Source organism: Psammomys obesus, unplaced genomic scaffold, assembly GCF_907164565.1.
Source record: "Psammomys obesus unplaced genomic scaffold, mPsaObe1.curated_primary_1811, whole genome shotgun sequence".
Classification (NCBI taxonomy): domain Eukaryota; kingdom Metazoa; phylum Chordata; class Mammalia; order Rodentia; family Muridae; genus Psammomys; species Psammomys obesus.
The window spans coordinates 8,038,364-8,066,297 of NW_026596040.1; the positions used below are offsets into that span (position 1 = coordinate 8,038,364).

Here is a 27,934-nt window from a genome sequence, read left to right on the forward strand (position 1 = left end):
CAAAAAAACATCAGTATACTGTTTAAAACTAGCTTACAAAGGTAAGCAGAAGAAAACTGTACCAGCCAGTAAGGTACAAAGACACAAAGGTTTTATAAATCTGTGGAGTCTGAAAAGATTGAAAGAAAATATGACAGAGTTGCAGAAAACCCAGATGATGACATCATAATATATGAGTAAGGCATGTGTAGCAAGGGAGGTTTTTTAAAATAGTCTCCATATAAAACAAAGCATGCTTTAATCAAATACAAAATATTCATTACACAAAATGAAACAATTGACACACTACCATTTTGTTAAACTTAGGAAAGTACTAAGTTACTAAACAACTCTTTTTTTAAAAAGACACTTTACATTTTTTGTTACTCAAGCTTAGTTACTTCCAAGTTATAAAAATAACAAAATTTTGACTTAAAAAAGACTGATTCTCCCAAATTATGTCATTAAGCCGTGACAAAAACAAAACAAAACATCTGAATATTTTGAGTATTTAAATGGAAAAATGTTTGTAACATAAACCTATTTCAATAACTTGTATATCAATATAGGCCAACATATACCATCTTTGTAGAAACAGAATACTGACAGTGCTACAAGACATTTAAAACCTCTCAATTCATATACAGCACAATAACCAACCTGACTAAGCTAGTGACATTTAAACAGCACCTGCTCCTGAAATACAATATACTAATATTCTCATCAAGTGACTAGCGCTTGCATTATCTCATCGTCCCTCTAGATTCCTTGTCTCCAGGTTGGAATGGCCCTAGAGAGAAAAAGAGAAAATCAATTCTAAATATGTAGGGAAATCAAAGCAACAGCAAAGCAACTGATTAACTGGCAACTTAAACAGACAAACAAATATGTATATATGTATGTATGTACAGCTGGCAAGATGGCTACATTGGGAAAGTAGGTAAAGGCACATGGGTGGAAGGAGGTGCACAAAAACCCAAGCTGTCCTCTGATAGTCACAGGTACATCATATCAGACAGAGCATTCACATGCCCATGCACAAAACACACACAACACAAATATAATAAAAACACATTTGCTTTAGCAATCTGTTAATGAAAATATACATTCAGAAACTGCATAAAATACAACCATGCATAAAACTACATTAAGACAGAAAAAAAATTGTAAATTCTATAAATGAACCCTTCTACTACCTTCTCACCTGTGTGGGATATGGAGAAGTGGCCCAGAGCCTGATGGGCCTATCTTTTTGGTTCGTTCTTCCCAGCCTTTGGTAGGCTTATAAAGCCTAGAGGGATCTCTACTGACATTATTTTCAACCTGTAATCAGAAGGAAAAAGAGTATCAGTTAACTTAAATGAACAATCCTTAGTAACATAAAGGAGTTTTAAAAACTATACTTCGCATTAACCAAACATGAAAAAACTAATGTGTTCAAAACAAGCTCCCCTTACAATGCTACAATGCTTACAATGCTAAAATCAATTAATAAACTGCTAATTTAGCCTTTTCCAGTTCCATTATTTCATTTCTGTTTTAATTATCTGAAATAGACTATGGCTTAGAGCAATATAACCAGACAACAAATGTAGGGTAACTAAAACCAATAAAGTTGTCTACGTGACCCATGAGGGCACACATTGGTTCTGAGCCACTACCAGTGAGACTAAGCAATGCCCATAGCTGCCCAGATGCAGAAAGGAGGTTCAGAAAGAATGATAAGCAAAGAATGATAAGCAAAGGACAATGAACAAGAGTAGCGAGAAAATTCAAGGTAAAAGAAAATAATGTTTCTAAAGTAACATGGCAGAACTCAAATAATTGCTAAAAATGTGTTAAGCTGTGCTCTGCAGTATGCAAGTGTGAAACATAAAGCAGAGAGAACAATGAGTATAAAGAGAGAGATCTGCCAGTCTCCTTAAAGTCAAGGAGTTGGGGTATCAAGGAGAGAGCAGGGAAAGGGAAGTCCTGGTGTGTGCTGATGTTGGCATAACAACAGATATTCTCTACTGTAGAGTTCAGAGAGCTAGGAGAAAGGATTTTGACTGGTTTTGCCATAAAGAAGTGATAAATTTCTGAAGAAATAACTACTTAATCTGATTTCAACATCACATAATAAACACATTACATACATGAGAAAATGAATACCTCATTAATGTGAAAAAAATTATGGTTACATCTTGGTAAGAAAAATAAGTTTAAAAAGTGAAGATAAATTAAAGCAGGGCATGATGGCCCACACCTATGCATTCAAGCACAGTCTAGGCTACATAGTAAGATTTGTCTCAGAAACAAACAAAACAGAATGGAGTACCTTTTCTTTTAACTTTGCCAGACGCCTTTGTTTTTCTGCCTTTTCCTCTTCTTTAGCCTGTCTATCTAGAATTTTCAATTCAAGTTTATGTAAATCCTAAGAAAATACCAACAAAAAAGATTATAATAAGAAAACAAAATTAACTAAAATATGCTTCCTTAAGTGTTTGCAATTTAAACTACATCAGCTGCTAATACTCTTTCAAAAAGTGATGTTTTCAAATGAAGGCTAAGAACTGAACTTCCCTTACTGCAACTCATGTAGAGCCTTTCTGCATTACTTTCTTTTTACTTAAAGGTTCAGTCTAAATCTCTTCATTAAACTAAATCCATTATTCAATTAGCCATAAAGGTATGTAGAGTCTGGAGTCTCTCATATGATTTCATGTTTTCAGTTTTGTTTATTTTCTTTCTTCTCAATTCTTTTAAAATTATGGAACCCGCTTAGCGTGTGGGGGTAATCAGTAAACATGACATCTTTTGTTACCCAGTAAGAGTTTTATTCATAAACTAGAAGAAATGAACTAAAGTTCACACACAAGTGTTTTTAATCTGTTTTTCTTTGTACCTCCCTTTATGAATGTTGCTGCTTTGTACCTCCCTTTATGAACATTAATGACACCATTAACAATTCATAACATTTTTACTCACTGACAGCTACTTTGTTTATATTTTGTGCATTTTAGGACAATCTTCCGTTCACATAGCACAAACTCGTGTGTGTGTGTGTGTGTGTGTGTGTGTGTGTGTGTGTGTGTGTGAGTGATTAGGAATTGAACCTAGAGACTCCAACATGCTAGGCTCTTCCACTGAACTGCATCCCTAGCAGTGTACTGTAGCGTTTCTAGTTTCTCAAACAACACAGCTGACACACCTCCAAGCCCTTGGTCATGGTCTCCCTTTTGTTAGAGAAGAGCTCGCCTTCCCTTCTCCCTCAGGACTCAAGTCAAGCCTTCCCTTCTCTCTAACACTCACAGCTTTGGGAAGCACCCTCTCTATCTACATCCCTCAGCCCCCAGTACTCAGCCTACACCTTAATTACCTCAGCATCTGTCCTAATTAGGTTTCTAGTGGTGTGATGAACACAACCAAAAGCAACTTGGGAGAGAAAGGTTTGTTTCAGCTTACAGAGGTAGTTCATCACTGACTGGGGGAAGTTAGGTCAGGAACCTGGAGACAGGAACTGAAACAGAGGCCATGGAGACTGCTTACTACAGCCTGCTTTCTTCTACAGCCCAGGACCACCTGTGGCAGTCTCTGTGGGTTGGACCCTCCCAAATCAGCCAGTAACAAAAACAGGTATGACTAAAGGCCAATCTAATGGAGGCATTTTCTCAATTGAAGGTCCCTCTTCCCAGAAGACTCTTGTGTCAACCTGACAAAAACAAAAACAAACAAACAAATTCTAACCAGGACACCATGACTTTGGTTGCATATATCTTTTCCACTAAATTATAACTTACTAGAGGTTAGAGGGTAAAGCATAACTCATTTTGTTAGAGCAAGGCCAGTGCTAGTGTGGTATGTAAGATGATAGGATGAACTCAATGTCCGTGAAACCAAACCTGGAAATAATGCCTTCAGGAATCACACTCATAAATTACTTAGGATGTTTACTCACTCTTTCTTGAAACCTGGAAATCTCATCAGCAGCAGTTTTCCTTTTTTCTGCCTTTTCTATCTTTTCCTTTATCTCTTTCTCAAGCCTCAGGAACTCTTCTTGCTCTCTTTTCTGTTGGGTGTAACTTTCTAGGAGTAGTTTTAACTTGGACTGCCGCTGGCGCTCTTTCTGCTGCTTTCTCTCTTTCTCTTCCTCTTCTTTGAGCTGGGAAGCATGCTTTATTGACATCTCTATACTTTTCTGCTTTTTCCAAGCTTCAACTGCCATCTTCTGCTTCTTTCTCTGTTCCTCTCTCTGTTTTTGACTGTCTTCTGGTTTGCCATGAGAAGGCATAGATGTGGTGTCTGCCTTTTCTTTTAACTTGAGTATTTCCTCTTTCTTTTGCTGCTTTTTAGTTTTCCAATTTCGAATAGACTAAAATGATCAAAGTGAAAAAACAAAAACAAAACTGCTTGTGATCAGTCTGCGGCATTTAAAATACCACCTCAGTTCTATTTTCATAGAAAAATGTTGATTTGTAGATGTTAATGTTTAGGTTTTAGAATTTGTTTTAAACCAGTGCAACTTTTTTCTATTTACATTAAAAATAAAAAATATTGTATCCTGTAAATCTCTGGACCCTGAGTTATTTATTGGCCTTCCTCTGCATGTAGGAACTCTTCTCCATCATTCTCAGGTACTGAAATTTCCTCTAATAGCCTCACATTTGTTTTCAAATTCTCTTTCTAGACATACTATGTGTTCTAAGAGATGTTTCTCTTAACAGATATCAGAAGAATTGAAAAATTAGATAGAGAAGACCATGAGCTTTGAAGCCATTTTATTTGGGAACAAATTCTGGCTTTCCTATTAATTAGGTCTGAGCCTGGATGAGTCACTAGTCTATCCTCTGCTCATCTACTGTGATCTGAATGAGAATGGTCTCTCTAGGCTTGTATTTTTGAATGATTTGTCCCCAGTTGGTAGAACTGTTTGGGAAGGATTGAAAGCTGTGGTCTTGTTGGAGAAGGTGTGTCACTGGTCATAGGTTGTTGTTTCAAACGCACACACCATTCTTTAGTTAGCTCTCTTTCTCTGCCTCATAGTTATGGATCAAGATATAAGCTCTCCACTACTGTTCCAGGACCATGCCTACCTGTGTTCTGCCATGCTCTATCATGATGGTCATGAACTGTAAGTAAGGCCCTGGAACAGTAAGTCCCAAATCAAATGCTTTCTTTTATCAAATTGCCTTGGTCATGGTGTTTTGACATAGCTATAGAAAAGTAACTAGGACATCCACAGAGTGGTAATTCACAGTGTGTAATTCTTACACAGTTATTGTGGCAATTAAATGAGTTAGTGCCAGGTACACAACGCTTCTTAATTGCAGGGGAAAAAAAAGAATGACATGTTCCATCTCTAAGTATGAATATTTCAAAGGCTATTTAAAAGTCTAGCAACCTTTATGCTACATAGTATACCAAATACTGTATTACTCAGTCTGCACCCTGGTCAGGATACTATTTCCTCATCTTTCCTTACAGTTTACCATTCATTCATTCATTTAATAAATCCTACATAGTGAGATGATATGAAAAGCAAAGCTGTAGGATCCGGAGATGATTAACAATACCAAATAATATCTAGACAGTACTACTAGATATGCCAGTCCTCAAACATGTCAGGAATTTGTGACAGAATGGACTTTTTCCTTCACCAAGACAAACAAAACAAAAACAAACAAAAAAACTATGGAAAAAGTCAACTAAAAATGAATAGTGTGCTTACTGGGCAATGGACTACCACCTCATTTCATGATAGAGTAGTCACAGTTTACAGACAGGGGTCAAGTCCATGGATCAGCTTTCAGTGGCACAATCCTAAGTGAGACACGTCATAGACACACCAGAGGGCATGGAGGGAAACTTCTTAGTGAATGCCCCAGGTCCACTTATTTTTGGATTGAAAAGAAGGCAGCCTTTGATCTAGGAATATTTTGTCAGCTGGGAAATGGAAGGGGGGGATGTACATAAAAAGAGAAGGTATTCAAGGACACCAGAGGATGTCTGAAGATGGTTAAGTAGCACTTATGCAAAACACAGGCTCTATTAAAAGAATTAGGGGTAGAAATTCTCTACTCAACATCTTAAACTCAGTATATTTAGCACTCAGTACTTGTGTTTTCCCCAACTTCCCTCTAACATGTAAACTACTTGTCTATGCTCACACTGCCTTCCACTTCAGCCACACACCAATTCTAATCTATCAATCTTTAGGAAACAGAGTGACTGTGCATAAGAGTAATGTGGAACTGGGGAGACTTGCTTTTATTACAAGGAGCACTGTTCTGGTCCTTCTTGAGACAGGGAATTTCACATAGCTGGGAAGCAACCTAGACAACTGGATGTTGGGCCCAGAGATCCAGTGGTCTGGCAAGTTCTAACAGGTTTCAGGGCAATGCTGACTGTGTTGGAGAATCACTGAAAATCTAGTGTTCCAAGCAGTGGTAGAAGAGCCTACACATATCTTAGCAGCTTACAATTTAGTCTTTTTTTTTTTTTTTACTTTTATTAATTACACTTTATTCATTTTGTATCCCCCTATAAACCCTTCCCGCCTCCCCTGCTAATCCCGCCTTCCCTCCCCCTTCTTCACGCATGACCCTCCCCCAGTCCACTGATAGGGGAGGTCCTCCTTCCTTCTGATCCTAGTCTATTAGGTCTCATCAGGAGTGACTTCATTGTCATCTTCTGTGGTCTATTAAGGCTGCTCCCCTCTCGGGGGAAGTGATCAAAGAGCAGGCCAATCAGATTATGTCAGAGGCAGTCCCTCTTCCCATTACTATGTAACCCACTTGGACACTGAACTGCCATGGGCTACATCTGTGCAGAGGTTCTAGGTTATCTCCATGCATGGTACTTGGTTGGAGTGTGAGTCTCTGGGAAGACCCCTGTGTTCAAATTTTCTGATTCTGTTGCTCTCCTTGTGGAGTTCCTGTCCTCTCCAGATCTTACTATTTCCCATTTTTTTCATAAGACTCCATGCACTCTGCCCAACAGTTGGCCATAAGTCTCAGCGTCTGCCTTGATAGTTTGCAGGGCAGTGCCTTTCAGAGGCCCTCTGTGGCAGGTTCCTAACTTATTTTCGTCTTCTTCTGATGTCCATCCTCTTTGCCTTTCAGGATGGAACATTCACCTTATTTTAGATGGGGTAAATCAATGACAGCAACAACACAAAAATCCATGGCTTTTTCTAATCTTCAGATTACACATGAGGTCATTATTTTTCAGTGTTTTTCAGGTATGTCATTTGTAGAAAAGACATTTATTCTTACTAAATCAAGCAAGCTGAAGTTCACCATAGCTGACCTCAAACAATAACAGCAAACACATATGAACTACAACTAACCCCTCAGACTTTTTTCAACAGGTAACTCATTTTATTTAGATTTAAATTAAATGGTTGTCAACCAAGGGTGATTTTCCTTCCCAGGCAAATACAGCAATGTCTAGAGACACATCTGCTGATTACAATGAAGAGAACATTGCGAGCATCTATTGCTGGAGCTCAGTGTCGCAGATAACCACTCTACCACGGACAGGACATCCACCACAGCACAGTTAGGCAGCACCAGATGCAGAGGTTGAGAAACCCTGACCTAAGCCAAAGCCAGGCTAACACTGATTTGAAAATGAGCCTTCTGGAATATTTGCTACAATCCTCTTAGGGTAGCTAAAATTAGAGTCTTTAAGCAATGAGGTTCAAGTTCAAAAGTACCAAAGAAACTTTTAAGAGTCTGTTCCGCATTGAAACTAATGTGGCCTTTGCTAAGATGACATTTTCCTGCCGTCAGCGCAAGTATGAGTAAACCCTGGCCCTGGGTGCATAGAGACAGAATCGTGGTAGAATTGTGGTAGAAGTGTTTGGTCTTAGGAACTCCAATTGAAGTTGTACCACTGGGTAAAAGTTCCCTAGCTTTTCAGCATCTTGGTTTCATCTGTTGTGAGACCATGGCTGTCTTTATGCTATTTGTGGCAAGCTAATGAGCTAAGAGTTTTGCAAGCATGGCACAGAGACCCACACAATGCACAACAGCTGCTGTAATTACTATTTGTTAGTATTTAGGCAGCCTGCTTCTGGGTTGCCTAGCAACATATGATGTCATCATGTGTCCCCCCACCACCACCAGATAGGCCTACCTGGCAGGTGTGGTTCAATTGCTCCATAAAAGGACCAACTTGGCACTTTGTCACTCTCTTACTCTCCCCTCTCTCTGTCAGGGCGGCCCCTCCTCCCACCATCTCTCTCTCCTTCCCTCTCTCTCCATCACCATCCAATAAACCTCATTGGAGTTAAGACTGTGTGTGTCCGTGCCATCCTTTTAAATAAATACTAACACTATTACCTCTTTTTTCTTTTCTTCTAGAGCCAGGAATTTCTGATACCACTTCTCGTGTTGCTGAACTTCCTCCAGCGTTCTTCCTGGAAGGTGTTCTACAACCTCCTTCATAAATGTCGGCTTTCCCTTATGTTTGTTTCTGACTTTCACGAAGTTCTGGTGGTCAAAGTCATCCCAGCCCCCCTGTCGCCCTCCAGTTTGCTGAAGGAATTTTTCAAATTCTACCACTTCTTCCGGAAGAGTACTTGGTGTCACTCTGTCTACAGGAACTTTGCTTGAGATCGCTCTGAAAGCTTTCTCTGTTTCCGAATTACCCAAAGCCCAAGAGTCGATTTTCCTGGAGACGGCACTCAACTCACTATTCGTTGTTTTCTCTTCTTGAATAAGCTCTTCATATCTAAAATTAAGAAAAAAAAAGTTGGATAACATAACAACTAAACCATATTACCCTTCACTTTCCTGAAAATTTAACTATTTCTGACCGTTTCATGTCCCGTTGGCATTTCTAATAATAATATTCATATCTGAGCCTTAAAAGCAGTTTATTTCCTCAAACATAAACAATCCTGCAAATTTTATTTGTGATCTTCTGCTGTACAAGATAAATGAAAATTTACTTTAAAGGCCATTTATTTAAACTGTAGGACAGAGGCAGTCTTAGGTTGCTTTTGTACAAGACTCAGTATATTTGCAGGCAACAACCTAAGGGTGACTAGAAAATCAAAGTCAAAACTTTAGGTTAAATGACTTTAAAAACATACATTAGTCTCTGTTCTTCTTTAAAAGTATTGATTGCATTTTCAATTTCTTCCATCATTTCTCTGAGCTTTTCAACAACTGTAAAAAAAAGACATGTCATATTTCAATATAGCTGAGTTAATAATTAAGAATAATAAGTATGGACTAATCCTAATTTCAAAAACCTTTCTTAGCCTAAGCAACTAAGAAAAATGCTCACAAGTACATTTTTGTGATTATAATTTCTTTCTGATTAAAGGCATTTCCTATATACCCATATTATTAAATCCTATAATCAGTATAACTTTTAGAAAAATTATTTCATACTACACATACTATCGTTTGATTTGCAATTTTTATGTAAGAAAATGTTTTGGTTTAAAAATGTGGACAGTCAGGCATAGTGGTGCACAGCTTTAATCTCAGCACTTACAACGTGGAAGCAGGTGAATATCTGTGAGTTGGAGGGCAGCCAGAGCTACATAGCAAGGCCTAAAACAAAACAAAACAAAAAACAAAAAAGCACCAACAAAAAGAGTTATGCTTAACCTAAAATACAAGTATATATACTACTGCCTCACTTTTTCTATGATTACGTATGGCATTTCATTGTCTAAAACTATCTTGATTCATTTAATTTTCTTGTTGATGAACTTTTAAATATGTACAATGGTACACTAAAAATCTGTGCACATACTTTAACATGTCCAAATAAGTATTTGTATAAGATAACTAATAACTTGAAATACTGACTACACAAAGTCCTTCTATTCTACAGTATGTGAGACTTGTTCCTCTGTTCTGCAGAGGCTCCACCATCCTTCCTCCATGAGCTTCTAATCATTTCCAAAATAAGTCAAGAACCTGTCATCAATTTAGCTGACTTTTTTTGTGATTATTAATAAGCATGGACATTTATTTCAGGTAAGTTTTATATTTCTTTTGATACATTGTGTGCCTTATAATCTTTGTCCATTTTTCTATCACTTTATTTTGGTTACTTGAATCTGTAGACATTCTATATATCTTATGAGTATTCAATTAATAAATTATACACATACATATACTTTTCTAATTTGTCTTTCAACAGTATTTATAGGTTTTAAGTATTCCTACAGTAATCAATTATGGCCATCTCTTCTTTAGATTTTTGTTCTTATACAACAGAATTCTACCAGAAAGTTGTTGCATGTTCCCTTTAGCACATTTAATTTAATGAATACTATCCATTCTTTTCCCGTTTGCCAGTTTTAGTGCTTGCTCCAAGCACTGAACACATATTCTAGAGCACTGGTCCACTCCATCCTGCCCCCAACCCTACCAGAAGGTTTATGATCTCCAGTGCACAGCTGAAGACATGCAAGCTCAGAGAGATCTATTAATTTGCCTGAAATGTCCTAACTAACAAATGACAGATCAAGCCTTTGATCTTGTACATTCTGGGCCCATATATCTTGAACACTATGCTTTGAGCCTTCAGGAATGAGTTTTGACATGGGAGGTGAGGATGTAATTTTTTTTTCTTTCCTCCCTTCAAACTAGCACTTGCCCCAGTAAAGTCAAACCATTTCTTATGTGTTTGAATTACTTCTGAAAGGTAATTTTCTTTTTTCAAAAAACCAAATGACAGGAATTGCGAAAACAGTCTTTTCTTCTACTTAGTTCGCTAAATCTGAACCTTCCTGTGCTACCTTACAACATCTCTTCAGCCTATTTTACAATGGTTAAGGACTGAGTGGTAGTTCAATGGCTGAAAAATGCTACATAAACTCTGAATACTATACTTCTCCACTCTACCCTTATTAATTCCTAACAAGGCAGGACTGGCTTCCCCGATACCAAATAGACAAGAACAGACAAATGTCCTTGACAAATATCTTGACAAACCAGAAAAGCATACATTTTTCTAACACACTAGCAGAAAGAACAATCTTTAAGAGAATCTTCTACTGATCTCTGCTTACAATCAGGTGTAGGCTTCACATCTTTCAGCTGGTGCTGAAGTTTCTTTACATTGTTATGTATTTTGGCCAACTGCTGCTGGATTTTTGCTCCTGTAATGAAAAGTCCATACTTTAATTCTGAAACCATTGTGGCTACAATTAAGCTTCTGCAGGTAAACTCCAAACTTTCCTTAGCTGAAAGACAGCCAAGAATGATTAAACCAAGGCCATTTCTGTCAGAACCATATGAACAGTAGTTGCTGTTGCACCACATAAAGCATCTCAGTCCCTAATATTTGAAAGGAGTGTTGGTTCCACTTTTACTGTAAACCTGCAACATGAAGATGTATCTTTTTTCCTTCTGTGGAGACTGAGTTACTGACTACTGTTTTAAAAGCATGATGAGTAAATTAAATTTAGGATGTGATCTTTAAAGGCATTTTTTAACTTGTTATAATTTTTGGAAAAAGAAATTGCCTTTAACTTTATTTTGGAAATATTAAAACTAACCATTAACTCTCTTTCTGTGTCTGTGTGCGCGTGCAAGTGTATGTATGAATGTGTATGCATGTTTATGCATGTGTGTGTGTGTGTGTTTATATGTGTGTGTATATATATGCATGTGTGGTGTATGTGATTTTTATCTGTGTGGAGGCCAGGAACCAATGTCAAATGTCTTACTTTATTGTTCTCTAAATTACAAACTATTTAATAATCATAATGTAAACATCTAATATGCTGTTTTGTTTTGTTTTGTTTTGACAGACAGGGTTTCTCTGTATAGCCTTGGTTGTCCTGGACTCACTTTGTAGACCAGGCTGGCCTCAAACTCACAGAAATCCGCCTGCCTCTGTATCCCAGAGTGCTAGGATCACAGGTGTGTGCCACCATGCCCAGTTCCTTCATCATTTTTTGAAGTGATTATGCTGGGATGTTTATTTACATTAGGAGCCTTACGGCATAAACACTCACACTCATTTGTACCTGTGCAAATGATAGTATCTCTTTGTCATAATCAAGTAATCTGTGCATCCTCCTTTTCTGTTGTTTTGTTTCTGCAACTTGTCACAAGCATAAAACACCAAGGGCTTCATTACAAGAACCCTTAAAGGAAACTTTTTTCAGGGCTGGGAATCAAACCCAGGTTTTCTTGTACATGCAAAGCAAGTAGTAGAACACTGAGACACTGGCATTTTTTGGTTTTGTTTTTTCTAACTTATCAATAGGTTTGGAGCCAGAGCCAACATCCAGATTAAGGCTCCAAATATGAGTATTTTGACTTTGGCATGGTTCTACTTTATAAAACAAACAAAATTTTAAGAAAATTCTTTATTTTAAAGATCTTTTTATCTTGATTTATATGTATCTATCTCTGGGTATGTATATACTCACACATATATGTAGGTCTGAGTGGAGGCCAGACAAGGGCACTGAAGCCCCCGGAGCTGTTGTAAGCTTCCCAGTATGGGTCCTGGGAACTGAACTCCAGTCTTCTGAAAGAGCAGCAAGTTCTCTTAAACACTCAGCCATCTCTCCAGCCCCTTGGTTCAGTGTTGTGATGACCCCCCACACACCATGAAATTATTTTGTTGCTATTTCCTAACTGTAATTTTACTGTTATGAATCATAATGCAAATATCTAATATGCAGGATATCTGATATGTGACTCCCAAGGGGGCTGCAACCCACAGGTTGAAAACAGCCGCCATAGTTCTACTTTTAAAGAGATAATCTGGAGCTTTCAGGTAAGCTGTGAAGTTGCTAGTACCTGATCTCTCTGATTTCTTTATGAAGGTACTTAGCGCTATAAACTTTCCTCTTAGCACTACTTTCATGGTGTCTGATAAGTTTGAGTATACTGTGTCTTCATTTTCATTGAATTCTAGGAAAGTGTTTAATTTCTTTCTTTATTTCTTCCCTGACCCAGTGGCCACTGAGCAGAGTTGCTCAGTACCCATGAGTGTGTAATTTTTTTTGTTATTTCTGTTGTTGAGGTCTAGCTTTAATCCATGGTGATCTGATAAAGAACAATTGGTTAATTCAATCTTCTTGTATTGAATTTGCTTTGTGACCGACCATATGGTCAATTTTGGATAGAGTTCCATGTGGTGCTGAGAAGAAAGTATTTTTTTTGTATGTATTTGGGTGAAAAGTTCTGTAGATAGCTATTAGGTCCATTTGATTCATGACCTCTGTAAGCTTCATTATGATTCTATTTAGCTTCTGTTTCGATGATCTGTCCATTGGTGAGAGTGGGGTGTTGAAGTGTCCCACTATTAATGTTTGGGGATTGATGTGTGTCTTAAGCTTTAATAATGTTTCTTTTATAAATACAAGTGCCCTTGTATTTGAGGCATAAATGTTCAGCATTGAGATCTCCTCTTGGTGGATTTTTCCTTTGATGAGAATGAACTATCCATCCCTATCTCTTTTGATTAATTCTGGTTGAAAGTCTATTTTATTAGATATTAGGAAAGCTACTCCAGCTTGCTTCTTGGGTCTGTTTGCTTAGAAAACATTTTTTCAGCCCTTTACTCTGTTATTGAGGTGTGTTTCTTATATGCAGCAGAATGATGAGTCCTGTTTATGCAACCGTTCTGTTAGTCTGTGTCTTTTTACTGGAGAGCTGAGTCCATTGATGTTGATAGATATTAGTGTCCTCTATATATAGGTAGCTGATTGGCAGCTCAGGCTTCAAGTGGGTCCACTAGTAAGGGGAGCAGAGGCTATCTCTGACATGGACTCTGTTGCCTGCTTTTTGATCACTTCCCCCTGAGAGGACTGCCTTACCAGGCCACAGAAGAGGACAAAATCAGTCCTCATATGACTTGATGAGCTGAGGTAGGTAGGTAAGGGGGGCTCCCATTTTCTGAGGAATAGGAGAGGGCAGACGGGACTGGAAGGAGAGGAGGGGGGAGCTATGACTAGGATGTAAAGTGAATTAATTAACTAATTAAAAAATAAAGTTATACTCTATAAAATTACAAAGTCTAACAATACACAGAAAAATCATCCTTTTCATTTTATAAGGCTTGGTCCTCTATTGAATTTTTAAGTCAAGGAACTTTCCTGAGGCTGAGTGTGGTGGAACTCAGCAGTAAACCATGACACTCAGGAGGCAGGGAGGAAGGGGTGTGGGAAAGGGTGAAAGCCAGTGAAGGAAGGAAAGGACCTTTGTTAGCAAGGTTAAATAATTAGGAAGTGACTTCTGTCATTTTCCTTTTGCCCAAAGCTCATCAGTTACACAATTATCTTTTGCAATCTTATTTCATTTGTCATTTTGAAATGAAACACTGTACAGCCAAACCACTCACAGATAATAGAAATGCAAGCACGTATAAAAAACCAAGAAATGGTTCCTGAGGTAAGGAATAGCTATTTACTTTTTCAGAGCTGTGCTCCATGAAAAAAGTATGTCTGCTTATATAGAGACTGTGGAGGTTTGAATGAAAATGCCCCCATAGGCTCATAGGGAAGTGGCACTATTAAGAGGTATAGCCTTGTTGGAGTAGGTGTGGCTTTGTTGGAGGAATTATGTCACTGGGGGTGGTTTGAAGTTTCAGATGTTCAAGCCAGGTCCAATGTATCTCTGATCCTGCTGTCTTTGGATTTGGATGTAGAACTCTTAGCATCTTCTCCAGCACCATGTCTGCCTGCTTGTTGCCATGCTTCCGGCCATGATGAGAACAAACTAAACCTCTGAACTGTAAGCCAGCCCCAATTAAATGTTTACTTTTATGAGAGTTGTTATGGTCATAGTGTCTCTGCACAGCAATAGAAACCCTATCGAAGACAAAGACCATGTGCTCACACCTTTCTGAGACAGGCACAGAGTATTAATAATGAACAGCAAAACTGAAGAATAGAAAACAGTAAAGAAAATTAAAATTGAATTGAAAAGGGAGAAAAATGAATTGGACATGTTGGTGTGTGCCCATAATGCCAGCATTTGGAAAGTAGGTAGAAGACTCAAGAGTTTGAGGTCAATCCTGGCAATATGGAGAGCTCAAAGTCAGTCTGGGCCACAGGAGACCTTATCTCAAAGAAATATAAGAAAGGGCAAAACAAGCCACCTAAAAATAAACAAATGTGGACCCTCTGTATAAGAATATAAGCAAGTGATGGAAGATCACCCGGCCAGTGTCTGCAAAAGCAAAAGTAGCACTAGTTAAGACATCACCATCTAGATTTCTTTATGAATTCAGCTGATAGGTGGTATTTCCATTACATCCTATTCTCATTCCAGCAGATGAGAGAGAATGAGTCTTGCTACTCCATTACAAAAGATGACTTTTTAAAAATGGTATAATCTTATATATAGAAAGGAAAATTCCTAGAAATTTCATTTACCTGGTGATACGACAGTATCATGAGCAGTTTAATCTCTATCTAACAAATCAGGACATTGTAAAGCTTAGTAACAGCCACTATGTTTTTCTGGAGCAATGCTAAGTAGCTTTTTTAGTGTAAAGATTTTTGTAACATGCAGAATCTAAGTCTATAAGATACTGTCATGCCCTATGACAATGATTAATATGCATAATAAACAACAGAACATATTTACTGTATAACCTGTAAGGTTTTGTTTTTTTTTTTTTTTTTGTTTGTTTGTTTGTTTTTTTAATTTCATCTCAGTATCAGATACAGGACAGTTCTCCTGAGGCAGAAATTGTAGGCAAGGAAACTCAGGCTTGGGAATAACCCAGTGTTATCACTACACAAACAGTGGTGTATTACTGGGTCTAGTGCTCAATGCCAGAGTGCAGAAAGCACAGGAAACCAAGTATTTTTTTTAATATTAATAGCATTCGCTGATTTATCAACTCAAAATCAAGTCTTTCATATTAATATGGAAGAAACAGACTTAGAAAAACAATTCAGTTATAATAACTGAATGGTAACGGGAAAATAAAATAAATACATGTCCTTAAAAAACAAACTTCTCACCAGCTGTGTGTCTCCACAGATCTACAGCACAGCAAGTGCACAAGGACAGCACAGGGCAGCATTAGATCACTCGACAGTTTATAAATCATCATGAACCCAACTTACTTTCTGTCTTCCTGCTGTTTATCAGTTTATTTTCCAGCTCTTCCAGCATACTGTGCTCAGTTTTGAAGTCGCCTCTTTGGTTGTAGAAATGATTGTGTTTATCTTTTTCTATGACAATAACTCTTTAGGAAAAGAAACAACATATAAATTTAATTTAAATGTTTCAATATATGAAGACATTCACAATAATTACTACTTTATGTTCAATACATTTAAAAATAATATTCTTATTACTTGGGCTAATAAGGGTAAGGGATCAAAATATTAGCTAAAATAGAGGTTACTAGTTTAGTCCACATTTAGCCAACTATAATTTGAACTATTACATATTTCCTTTGAAAATACAGAAGCCTTTGGCTTTAAGGGTCTAAGTGTTAGTTACACTTAGTGTTATATTTTATTTTCTCTTGTTTTACTTGAGAAAACAAAGATATTCTGTTATGTGTGCAGACAAGAGACTAACTGTCCTCTGAGAGGCTTCAACCAGCAGCGGATTGAAACAGATGCTGAGACTCTCAGCCAAACATTGGATGGAACACAGGGAGTCTTGTGGAAGAGTGGGAGGGGGAAAGTGGAGGATAGAAGGACCCAGAGGGGACAGAAGCTCCACAAGAAGACCAACAGAGCCAACTAACCAGAGCCTAGGGGGTCTTGTGGAAACTGAAGCACCAACCAAGGACCATGCACGGACTGGACCTAGGTCCCCTACACAGATGGAGCTACTGGGCAGCTTGGTTCATGTGTCTTATTTTCTCTTGTTTTACTTGAGAAAATAAAATATACTATGAAGGAGGTTTTATTTTCATTTTAAGTTGGCAAAGAATCAATTTTCTCAGTGTTTGTTTTTCTTCTCCCACAAGGTAAATATGAATATTTACTCTCTAATTCTGACTATAATATGCAGCAGGATGTCTCTAGCCAATGACATCACTGCACACAACCTGAGAGGCAATGTTCTCCACAGTTTCCCAGAGCTACTCATCTTGCAACACAGAGAAAAATTTATATAGATAAACACACTGGAAGAAATAGGTGAGACTGCAGCAAGTCCTATGGGCTAGAGGATGTGTCCAGGAGGTTTTTGTTGTTTGTGAGATGAAGCAAAAGGTAAGAGAGAAGCTGAAAGGATTTCATCCTCTATTGAAACTTTAATGGAAAGGCAATATATTTTTATACTCACTGATTCTTTAATTTTTCTGCTGTGCGTATGAATTCTGCTTTCTTCATCTGACTAACTTTCTGCTTCCAGTTCTGAAGCTGAAAAGGACGAACTCCACCATCATTCTGCACAGTGAACAAAAGTAGCCTTAATGATAAAAGTGGCAAGAGCTGTCTAGAGAAATAAAGCATTGACAGTGTCTAGGGGATAATCATGTGGCCAAGCTAGATTTTTAAAAGACACACTTTGGGGGCTGGAGAGACTGCTCAGTAATTACAAGCACTGTGCTGTTACAGAGGATCTGGGTTCAGTCCCCAGCACCCAGATGACATCTTATGATTGACTGTAACTCCAGTTCCAGTTCTGATACCCTCTTCTGGCCTCTGCAGGGACCAGACATGCATAAGGTATGCACACACACTTGCAGGCAAAATATCCAAATAAAATAATAAATACTTTGTAGACAAAAGAAATTCTATCTTACAATGCTAAGTTGAGCATGAAATGTTGTGTCCAAGGATTATTGACAGAAATATGTAATTTATTCACAAGTCATTTAGCATCTATGGACTGAACATATAAAGTCACTCGAAAAAACAGTTTTAAAGAAAAAAGAATAAACAATAAAAAGTAGGCAAAACTAACAAACAAAAAACCAGAAAGTGTGTTAAGTGCTAGTAAAGAAATAAAGGGCCTGAGGTGGGGGTGCTTATATTCTGTTAGAACACCCACAAGGGTCTATTTGAGAGGTTCACATCAAAGTGAGATAAGCATTGTACATTCAGAAGGGAAGGTGATTAGGTCAAGGGATTAGGTATGTGAATTCTGAGGTCTGGAAAGGCTGCCCAGCAGAGAAAAGATAACTTTGGCAAGAGATTAGTAAAGAGATGAAAGTAGATAGGTAAGTATGTGCTAGATACATAGATGTTTTAGGGCCCAGTGAATTTTACCAGATGTATACTTATCTGTTGTTCAATGTAAAGGAGGGTATCAGCCAGTCAGGAAAGGAAGTGGATACACATATAGGAAAATAAACATGATGGGGTCTTAAAGAGATCAAGAATAAGAGAAAGGGGACCACTGTGAGAGGTGTGGAGGGGGGATGCCAGAGGTGCCTCAATAGCCTTCAGAGCGAGCAATCGTCACAGCATTCCCCTGAGGTGCTTCAAACCAATCTCCAAAGAAATCTAACTTTTTACAACCTTTTGGAGTGACAATCAGTTTCATATCACATGATTTAGTTTAACCTTATTAGGATGCAAATTTTCTTTCTTCATTAATAAATGGTAAAATTATGTGTATCCCAAACCACTGTTTTAAAACAAATTTCTATATGATTTACTATCAGTAAATGTTTGACTTGAAGATCCATTTATATATCTACACACCCAAGGTCACATAAAAATTTCTCACATAGGGACTAGAAATATGGCTTAGCAGTTAAGAGCGCACGCTGCTCAGGCACAGGACCTAAGTTCAATTCCCAGTACACATTATGGAGTGCTCACAACCATCTGTAACTCCAGCTCAGGGGGATCCTAGGCCTCTGGCCTCTGTGGACGCCTGCACTCAAGTGCATGTTCATACACCTCCACCCCAACAACACAAATGCATACTTAAAAATAAAGTAAATCTTGACTTGAATCTGAAATGTCTCACAGAGGCTCATGGTTTGAATTTGTGTCTCTCAGCTAGGCACAATTTCAGAAAGCCACAAACCCTTAGGAGATGGGACCTGGATGACAGGAGTAAGTCATGAAGGGTGAGTCTCTGAGTCTACTTGCCTCTGGTTCCTGCCTCATTCTCTGGTCCTAGCATACTGTGATATGGATAGCCTCCCTACACACTCCCACTACCACAAACAGCAGCTCTCCTATGCCTTTCCCACTTATAAATTGAATCCTCCTGGATTCATCAACAAGAATACACCTTTCCTACATTACTGTGGCAGCAACAATATAAAAATAACATGAGAAAACTAGCACCAGAAAAATAGTCATTATGTAACTACACCCCATGCAAAAAGCCTTTGGAATTGGTCTGTGGAAATAGTTTTCAAGTGCCTGTAGATTCAGGCTGGGGAAGTCCTAGAATGTTGAAAAGACTTAAAAAAATATGAATCTGATGGGAGTACGTAAGAACAGAATGCCAGTGGAAATGAAGACAGTGACAACTGTACTCCAACCATCCAGGCAGGAATGAAGATAATTTAAAGAGACACTTGCGTCCTCCCTTCAGCTATCAGGTTACTGAGGGCCTGACACTGAGGATTAATGGGCTCCAAGAATTTGGAATTTCCCTGGGGATTCTAACGCTAAGAGAAGAAAAAGGCTAAAGCCTGGTAGAAGCCACAGGAGAACCCTGTCTCCAGGAAAGAGATTTCATGTAGTTCTGACAATGTATCAGACCACCTTGTAGGAGAAACTGTAGCCCAGACAATGACAGGTCACTGACAGGGCAGGGCCAAGCTTGACTGGGACTATTTAGCTACATAGACCTCCTGACATCTGTGATAATCTTGATTGTCAAGTTAGCAGAATTTAAAATCAGGGAAACAAGCCTCTGGGTAGACCTGTAAGGAATTTTCCGGATTAACAGGGTCCTACACTAAACAGAAAGGAGAAGGTGAGCTGAGCACAGGCATCCGTTCATCTTTCTCCTGGCTGCAGGTACAGTGGGACAAGCTGCCTCAAGTGCCTGCCACCACTGACTCCCCTGCCATCCTGGGCCACACTGTCCAACTGCGAGCCAAGACAAACCCTCTCCCTCCTAAGCTGCTTTCTCAGGTATTTCGTCTCATCAAAAAGAGAAGTAACTAATATACCCTCTAAACCAAAATCTCATGCCAGACCTGAAGATGGATTTAAAGAACTAAAGGGTCAATGGGTCTCTGAGTAAATAATCCTTCTCTACTTTTTACCAATACTTGTCTGTTTACCTGGCCTATTTAAGGTAGATGATGATCCTAGTTGGTTAATGCTGCTAGGGTCCAAGCTCTGACCCTAACAACTTCCATAACAGTCCATACAGTGACAAGGACTTTCAATTGGAGTAAAGGCCATTCATGTTACATTCTGACAAAATATTCTACCTGTGTCATGTAAATTTAAGTGAGCTGCACTAAGAAGTAGTAGACTGATTTTTTGATGGAGGAAATTTCAAGAGAGCATAGCATTCAATCTACAGCAGTTATTTCTGCCTGCCCTTACCCACATTCACAGCAAAAATCAGGAACAAAATAGAACAAAACAAAAAGCAAAGTTGAACTGAGTGAAAGCTCTATATTCTAGTAAGAAAAGGAACTTACAATAAGACAAAGATGGTGAAAAGCTTAGCATCATTACACAGAAACGAGCAATCAGTACTGTGGCAAAGGAAGGATGCCTTGGGGGCACTTCAGGAATTAGTGAGAACCATGGGCTCTGAGGTGAACATTTTTCCAGTACAGCCTGCTAGATAAGGTCCCGCTACCCAGGCACTCAGAGGCCTCTTGTTCTAGTGTATTTTCTATTACTGTGATATAACATTGACCACAAATGTAACTTGGGGAAAAAAAGATTTGGCTCTGTATGGTCTATCATGGTGGAATGTCAAGTTAAGAACTGAAGCAGAGACCACAGAGAAATGCTGCTAACTGACTTTCTCCAGACTCAGGTTTACCTACCTTTCTTACACTTGCCTAAGGATGGAACTGCCCACAGTGGTCTGGACCCTCTTCATCAACTAGCAATCAAGAAAATGCTACCAGAGACATGCCCATAGGTCAATCTGAAGAAAGCATTTTTTCAACTGAGCTTCCTTCTTCCTAGGTATGTCTAGGTTTGTATCAAGCTGAGAAAAAATATCACACCACTGCAGTTAGTCAGTCCAGTGGGATCTGGCTAATACTTGGCCTAGTGGCATTATTTGCTATTATCCACATGATGCTGTCTACAGGCATAGACAGCACAAGAGTTACAGGGTCGTAGGGGCTTCCAACAGGATTCCAGAGGAAAGCCTAGGAGGACAGGCAATATGTAACAGAGTCATATTCCCTTCCAGGAGTCAGGAGAGAGGAATGTATGAGACTTTGAGGTTGAAGCCTAAGCTATGATAAGACTCAAGGATACTGTAGACAATAGAAAGGTGGCTTACCTAACAAAGCTAGACACCCAGTAAAGGCATCACAAGAAAGAGGCCACAATGGAGAGGTAGTGCTACCCAAACCCACTGGAGCTCAAATCCTGATCCCATATGCTCTAGAGGCTGGTTGTGGAGCCAGGCAGCTTAACATTTGGCCCTCTGGCTTTCAGTCTAGCTTTGGTCCTATCCCTTACTTCATTCTCCCATTATTCTCTTTTGGAATGGGGGTGTCTCCTCTGTGTCGCTGTATGTTTAAAGTAGCTTCATTTTTTACTTAATAAGCTCACAGCTAACAGATGGCCCCAAGTCTCAATAGACTATACAGTTATACTTCTGAACGTTATTGGGACTCTTAAAGTTGGATTAAATGCATTTGGTCACGAGTTTTGAGGGTTGAGTAAAATGTTGCACAGCCTCATGTTTTGAATACTTGTTCACTAACTGGTAATGCTATTTTGAGAAGCTGTGGAGCCTTCAGGAGGTGGGAACTAACTGGTGGAAGGGGGTCACTGGAGCAGGTATCTGAAGATTACAGCCTGGCTTCCAGTTGCTACTTCACACACTGCTTGTTTCTTGGTCTTACACAACAAGAATGGTTTTCACCATCATGAACTGAGCCACTCCACAGTGTCCTGTTTATTGTTGTCATCATCATCTTCTGTGTTTCCAGACAATGTAATCTGTGTTAACCTATAGTTAAGTTTGCAGATTATTTTCACTTGCTAAACCTGGGGTGGGGTGGGCCTCTCTGGCGAAGTTTCTATTTCTTGCACTCTCTAACCCCCCAAATTTGATTTGGTCTTATTTCTCTCTGAGTGTGTGTATATTCTATTTAGTGAGATATCGCTGTCACTTTTTTTTTTTACTTCTTTAGGTATGATTCCTTGTTGCAGGATATTTGATCACACTGTGAACTGAGATTGTGAACTAGAAAAACCTGTTTCTAGTTATGATGTGGCTCAGCCCTAGCATACACCTTTAATCCAAGAGCTTTCTGTAAACCGGATTAAATAAAATTAACCCTTGGTCAAGAGGCCAAGAAAGCAACCAGTAGACAGGAAGTGAACATGGGGAAAAAAACAGAGAGTGAGAGGAAGTCCGGGGACAGATAGATACACAGGAAATAGAAAGGAGGGACATTCCATTTGAAGGGCTTTTAAGACATCATGGAGGAGCTTTTTCCTTCTGAGATGTTGGCTGAGAAGGAAGGTCAGCTGGGTGACTTTTTCTGCCTCTCTGAGCTAGCAGGCTTTCACCCTGTCATCTGGCTCCTGAGTCTTTATTGGTAAAAAAATTGAACATCTGGAATTTTATTTTAAAAACAATAATTCCCTTTTGTTTTTTGAATATATTGAACAGATGATTAAGGCTGTGCATGGCAGTGTATCTGTAGTCCTAGCTGCTCTGGAAGCCAAAGCGGGAGGATTACTTAAACGCTTGAATTTTAGATCAGCTTGGGCAACATAGAAGGTACCTATCTCAAAATAAACAAAAAAAATCCCAACATAATTAATATAAAGTCTGTCTAGCACAACCAACGTCTCGTCTTCCTCTTTACTACTTTATTCCTTCCTAGGTGTGAACTAGACTTTGGTTCTCTACACCTCATTTCTTTTTGTTAAGAAGTGAATGCAATATACTGTGGCAAACCCAAAAGCCAAGTTTTTGGAGTTTGTTTTATTGCTGTATGTTTAGTCACTTTATGAATTAATTTTGTAAAGTCTTTATCTTTGTCTTGTGTGGTTCTATAACCTCTACTTGGCTTTGTTCATTCTAGAGTCTTCCAGGAAAAATTTATTTCCTTACCATTTTCCAGCTTTGAGAGGTTGCCTTCATTCCTTAACTCATGAATCTATTCTAGCATGACTGTGCTTTCCTGCTTCTGTCACTGTGTTCACCACAATTAACTCTGATTCCCAGGCTATCATAAAGGGACCTCTGGGGTCATGCTGGGTCCACTCAGATAGTCCAGTATAACTGTCTCATTTTAAGATCTTTAGCCACAGCTGCCAAGTCTCTTTTATGATAAGAAAGTTATATACTCACAGCTGCTGGCCATTAGATGTGAAAAGCCTTGAAGATCATTAGCCACCCCTATACATGTGCACGACTTTCTATAAAAAATCAGTTTTGAAGATCATTTAAAATCAGAGAATTCTGGAATATACTTTTTTTTTTTTAATTTTTAAACATTTTAAAATATTTTAGGCATGTATGTGAGAGAGTTTGTTCTGGCCTCAGAGGTCAGAAGAGGGCACCATATCCCTTGGAGCTGGAGTTAGAGGTGGTTGTGAGCTACCCAATGTAGGTGCTAGAAGCCAAACTCTGGTCCTCCAGAAGAGTAGCTCTTCACCACTGAACCATCTCTCAGGTCCCATGGAATGTAATTATTATTGAACGGCTATTCCAGTCAGCCAAGAGACATAGAATTCAGGCCATTAGAGGAAAGTCCACTAGAACCAAACCAAATGACACAGAGTGCTGTCTCTGATGTAACACCTGGTTAAAAACCATTAGTGTGCTATTGTTAAGATTCTTCAAAAATGGGGGGTGGTGAGGTGGCTCTCCCGGTAAAGCGCTTGCTATGCCACATGCACTCCTTGTGGTATTCAGGCACATGCACACACACATACACAACACACACACACATACACACACACACACTAATAAAGTTTTACAATGTTTTAAAGTCATAAGTCAACAACCAAAATGGCTGAAAGAACAGCAGCTCGGAACAAACAGGAAATTTGAGAAGAGCAATTTTCAGCCTTGAAAGGTACTGTGTGACTCTCTCCCTGAATAGATATGAAGAAAAGTCTGCTTAGTCCAACAGACCAAAGTAAAGATCTCCTACTTGGGGTTTCTATTGCTGCGACGAAACACCATGACCAAAATGCAAGTCGAAAAGGAAAGGGTTTATTCACCTTTACACCTTCACATGACTGTTCCTCAGGGACTCAAACAGGGCAGGAGCCTGCAGGCAGGAGCTGACGCAGAGGCCATGCATGGAGGGGTGTTGCTTACTGGCTTGCCTCCCCTGGCTTGCTCAGTCTGCCTTCTAATAGAGCCCAGAACCATCAGCTCAGGGGTGGCACTACCCATAATGGCCTAGACCCTACCCAACTGTTCTACAATCAAGAACATGCCTTACAACTGGATCTCACAGAGGCATTTCCTTAATCATCTCTCCTCTTGGATAACTCTAGTTTGTGTCAAGTTGACAGAAAACCATCCACTACAAAGGACAACTGTCAAAGTCCAACTTGGTGAGCCAATGAGTTTTATATTTTTACTTGTAAGATTATGGATGACAGAATACCTAAAAGAGAAGAAATTACTCAAAGATAGCTGCATCATTGAAAGCTCATGCCAGCATGAGTGACAGTTCATGAATGCTGGGAACCTGAAGCTCACTGCATAGCATGCAGGCGGCTCAACAGGTTGGAGATTGACTTTACCAGGCAGTACAGCTGGTCTCTGCTTCTTGCAGGGAGCTTGTCTTGTCTACTTCTTCTAGGAAGCTGGGCTAGTCTGAGAGTGCCTCTCAGCATTCCTTTCTGCTTATATACACTTAGAGGGGGAAGGCCCTGGTGCATTTGGTCAATTTCAGGGACTTCTTGAAGCTTCTGAGTTGTTTAATTCCTGCTTCTTTAAAACATCTGGAGTCTTTTCTTTATATTTATTTTTAATTTATGTGTATGGTTATTTTGTTTGTATGTATGTCTGTGCACCACATTAAGTGACTGGTATCTGCAGAAGCCAGAAGAGAGCTTTGGATTTCCTGGAACTAGAAGTACAAACGTTTGTTAGTCAGCCTGTGAATACTGGAAATCACACCAAGGCCCTCCTGAAAAACAAGTGCTCTTAACCATTGAGGCATCTTTCCAGCCCATATCTAGAATCTTAAGAAGCTTCCCCAGAGAATGCCCTGTTTCACCTGTCTTTAGAATGCTCTGGGGCTTAACGCACTTCCCTGTAGGAGGGAGCATTTTAGAGGAAACCGCTAGAAAACTGAGGGCTGCATAGGAACAAAAACATGTAATGCAGAAACACTAAAAAGCACAGATCACTTTACTTTTCAAAGCAGGTGAGAACTGTATAGTCTCCCATACCCTAAGGACTGTGCATAAAGTATTCTATGAAACACCAGAGATCTTTCTCTCCCTACATGAACCAAAGCAAAGGCCATATGAAGGCAGCAAGAGAAAACCTCACAAGAAACTAGTCCTCATAGTACCTTGAGTTTGAACATCTAGCCTCTGGATAAGTAAGATTAATTTTTGCTGTTTAAGTCACCCCATCTGTGGTATTTTGGTAAGCTAATCCTGCTGACAAGAACATTAGATCTTTTTGGTAGAGATTCCTAGTATTATGAGACTCTATGGTAAGAGTTATCTTTTCTCAAGAAAACATTTGTGGTTTTAGGTTTAGGAGAAATGTTCTTTTACTCATCTGACAAATACTGAAGTTCAGTGTTAAGGTGCATATGTGTATATTAAAGGGTGTGTGTCTGTGTGGTTGGGGAGCTACTGGGAGGAATATGAAGGATAGACAGCATATAAACTTGTCTAAAATATCACAACATAGTACATCAATGATTCTAACTTTTTCACATGTGTGTGGTTCATGGGTTATTACACATACACATAGAGGCCAGTGGTTGCCATTAGGTGGCTTCCTTAATTGCTCTCCCCCTTATTTGTTTTATTTTATTTTTTTAGCTAGATTCTCTCACTGAGCGGGGCTCACTGATCTGGCTAGGCTGCCTGGCGAGCGAGCCCTAAGGATCCACTCTAACTCTCCAGCACGAGGATTACAGGTACATGCGGCAGTACCCAGCCACAAACTCAGGTCTTCAGAGTTACGAAACAAGCAGTTCACCAACCGAGCCATCTTCCCAGCCCCTATTTTAATTTTTATTTTTTTTAAGTCTTAATACTCTTGAGAAATGCTACTTCATCACTACTGTGATTCTCAGCTATGAGGTATATACTTAACATAGAGTTTTTCAATCTCGGTATACTGACATTACTGAACAGATGGCTCTCCAGGGGAGGGGCTGCCTTCCAGTCTTTACTAGGTGTTAGCAGCACCTTTTGGTAGTGGTAGTTAGGAGCACATCCTGCCCTTTGTGACCACCAAAGAAGTCTCCAGGGATTGCTAAATGTCATACAGTGAAATAGACCCGCAGGCCGTTCTGAGCCAACCCCTGTAAAGGCAAACACCGAAACAGAACCATGGCAGTGTATGCCAATAACAATTAGGAAGCTGTTACGAAGGGTAGAGCAGGGTGTAAAACGTTAGAATCATGTACATGGGGAAGTCGTGTTGAACTGCAATATGGCAGAAAGTTCTCATGGAAAAAGACACTGGACATCATTACACCACTGCAATCAGACCATTTTTTGTTTTGCCTTTGAGGAAAGTTCTCATTGTGCAACCTGTATTGGCCTCTAACTCTTGACCTTGCCACCCCTGCCTCCTGAATGCTGGCGTTACACGCATGTACCACAACCGAATGGCCATGCATTTTTTAAAAATATATACCTAAAAACATTTTACATAATCAATTTTAAAAATTCGTTCTATGTTTTCTCTTGATACACTTGGGAACTCTAGACTAATATACGGAGAGAATAAAGAGAAAACAAAGTGTAAGAAAAAGCTTCCCTAGATGGAATTTCCTTAACTTCACAGTTAAAAAAACAAACAACAAAACAAACAAACAACAACAACAAAACCCACGGTATTCCCTTAGAAAAGGAAGATGGAGCCAGTCTTCAACTCACAGTAGCACTGCTTCACATCTGGACCGAGTCACAAATATTTACTAAGCGCCTACTCTCTCGAAGACACCGTCTTGGACACCCAGCAGGCACAGTCCCCGGCGCTAGGAATTAAACAGTATGTCTACCTTCCTGATACTTAGGGAGGCAGAAACATAATTTAAAACAGGAATAAAATATGCATTATATCCTGTGGCATTAAGTGCTGTAGGGAGAGAAAAAAAAAAAAAAAAAGAGGCTGAGGCAGAAGAGAGGTCTGATCACCTGAACAAAAGATCCCCGTTCCACCCTGTGGAGGCTGGGGTCCTTAGGACTCCCATCTTGGGAGACACCTATCCGGTTCCTCCTGGTGCTGTAGCACCGATGCAATCTACAGATCCGCATCTCGGCGCTCAGACCCTCTCCAAGGCCGCTCGGAGCCCTGGACCGCTGGCGACCTCACATGCAGAGCCCCCAACACTCGCCCCCATTTTTGAAGAGAGGAAGTCCTCTCACGCGGCGCGGGGGAGCCGGGGCTTCCACGGAGGCCCGACCCGGCGCCGCACGGCCGGCCGCGGCTCTCGCATCAGACCCCAGGCGCGCCCGGAGCAAGGCCCCAGCCTCCTCCCTTACCTGTTGCGGCGTCGGCGCCGCTCCCCCGCCGGTGCCCGCGGCCGCGCCCGCCACAGCCCCGGCGACTGCCGTGGCCGCAGCCGCCACCACCACCGTAGTCAGGGCCGCCATGTTTCCTCGCCGAGACTCCCGCGCATCGGCTCCCGTGGGCGCTCTCCTACGCTCGGCAGACGGTTCCGAACCGCTGGACCACAGGGGCGGAGCGCGAAGCCCAGCCCAGCAGGG

At 39.8% G+C, this 27,934-nt stretch overlaps 1 protein-coding gene across 2 annotated transcripts; it reads right to left on the reverse strand.

The window, feature by feature from the left end:
• On the reverse strand, positions 1 to 27,874 carry Ccdc112 (coiled-coil domain containing 112). Of its 2 annotated transcripts, XM_055622719.1 has the most exons (10): positions 27,710 to 27,874; positions 17,211 to 17,314; positions 16,031 to 16,152; positions 11,000 to 11,089; positions 9,059 to 9,134; positions 8,304 to 8,694; positions 3,917 to 4,330; positions 2,297 to 2,392; positions 1,184 to 1,302; positions 1 to 769 (listed from the first exon to the last, which is right to left on the reverse strand). In XM_055622719.1, exons 1-10 carry the CDS (start codon positions 27,818 to 27,820, stop codon positions 739 to 741), a joined length of 1,554 nt encoding a protein of 517 aa, XP_055478694.1. In that variant the 5' UTR covers positions 27,821 to 27,874; the 3' UTR covers positions 1 to 738. The 2 variants fall into 2 exon arrangements, with proteins under 2 accessions (XP_055478694.1, XP_055478695.1); XM_055622720.1 differs by lacking the exon at positions 2,297 to 2,392.
• Between the last annotated feature and the right edge of the window lie 60 nt (positions 27,875 to 27,934).

Bases quoted from the DNA above. Each gene is read 5' to 3' on its own strand.
- Ccdc112 (XM_055622719.1), bottom strand. From the start codon at position 27,820: ATGGCGGCCCTGACTACGGTGGTGGTGGCGGCTGCGGCCACGGCAGTC. The intron at 1,303-2,296 runs GTACTCCATTCT...TTCTGATTACAG, and splicing joins TGGCAAAGTTAAAAGAAAAG to GTTGAAAATAATGTCAGTAG. The intron at 770-1,183 runs GTGAGAAGGTAG...TTTTCTCTCTAG, and splicing joins CTTCTCCATATCCCACACAG to GGCCATTCCAACCTGGAGAC.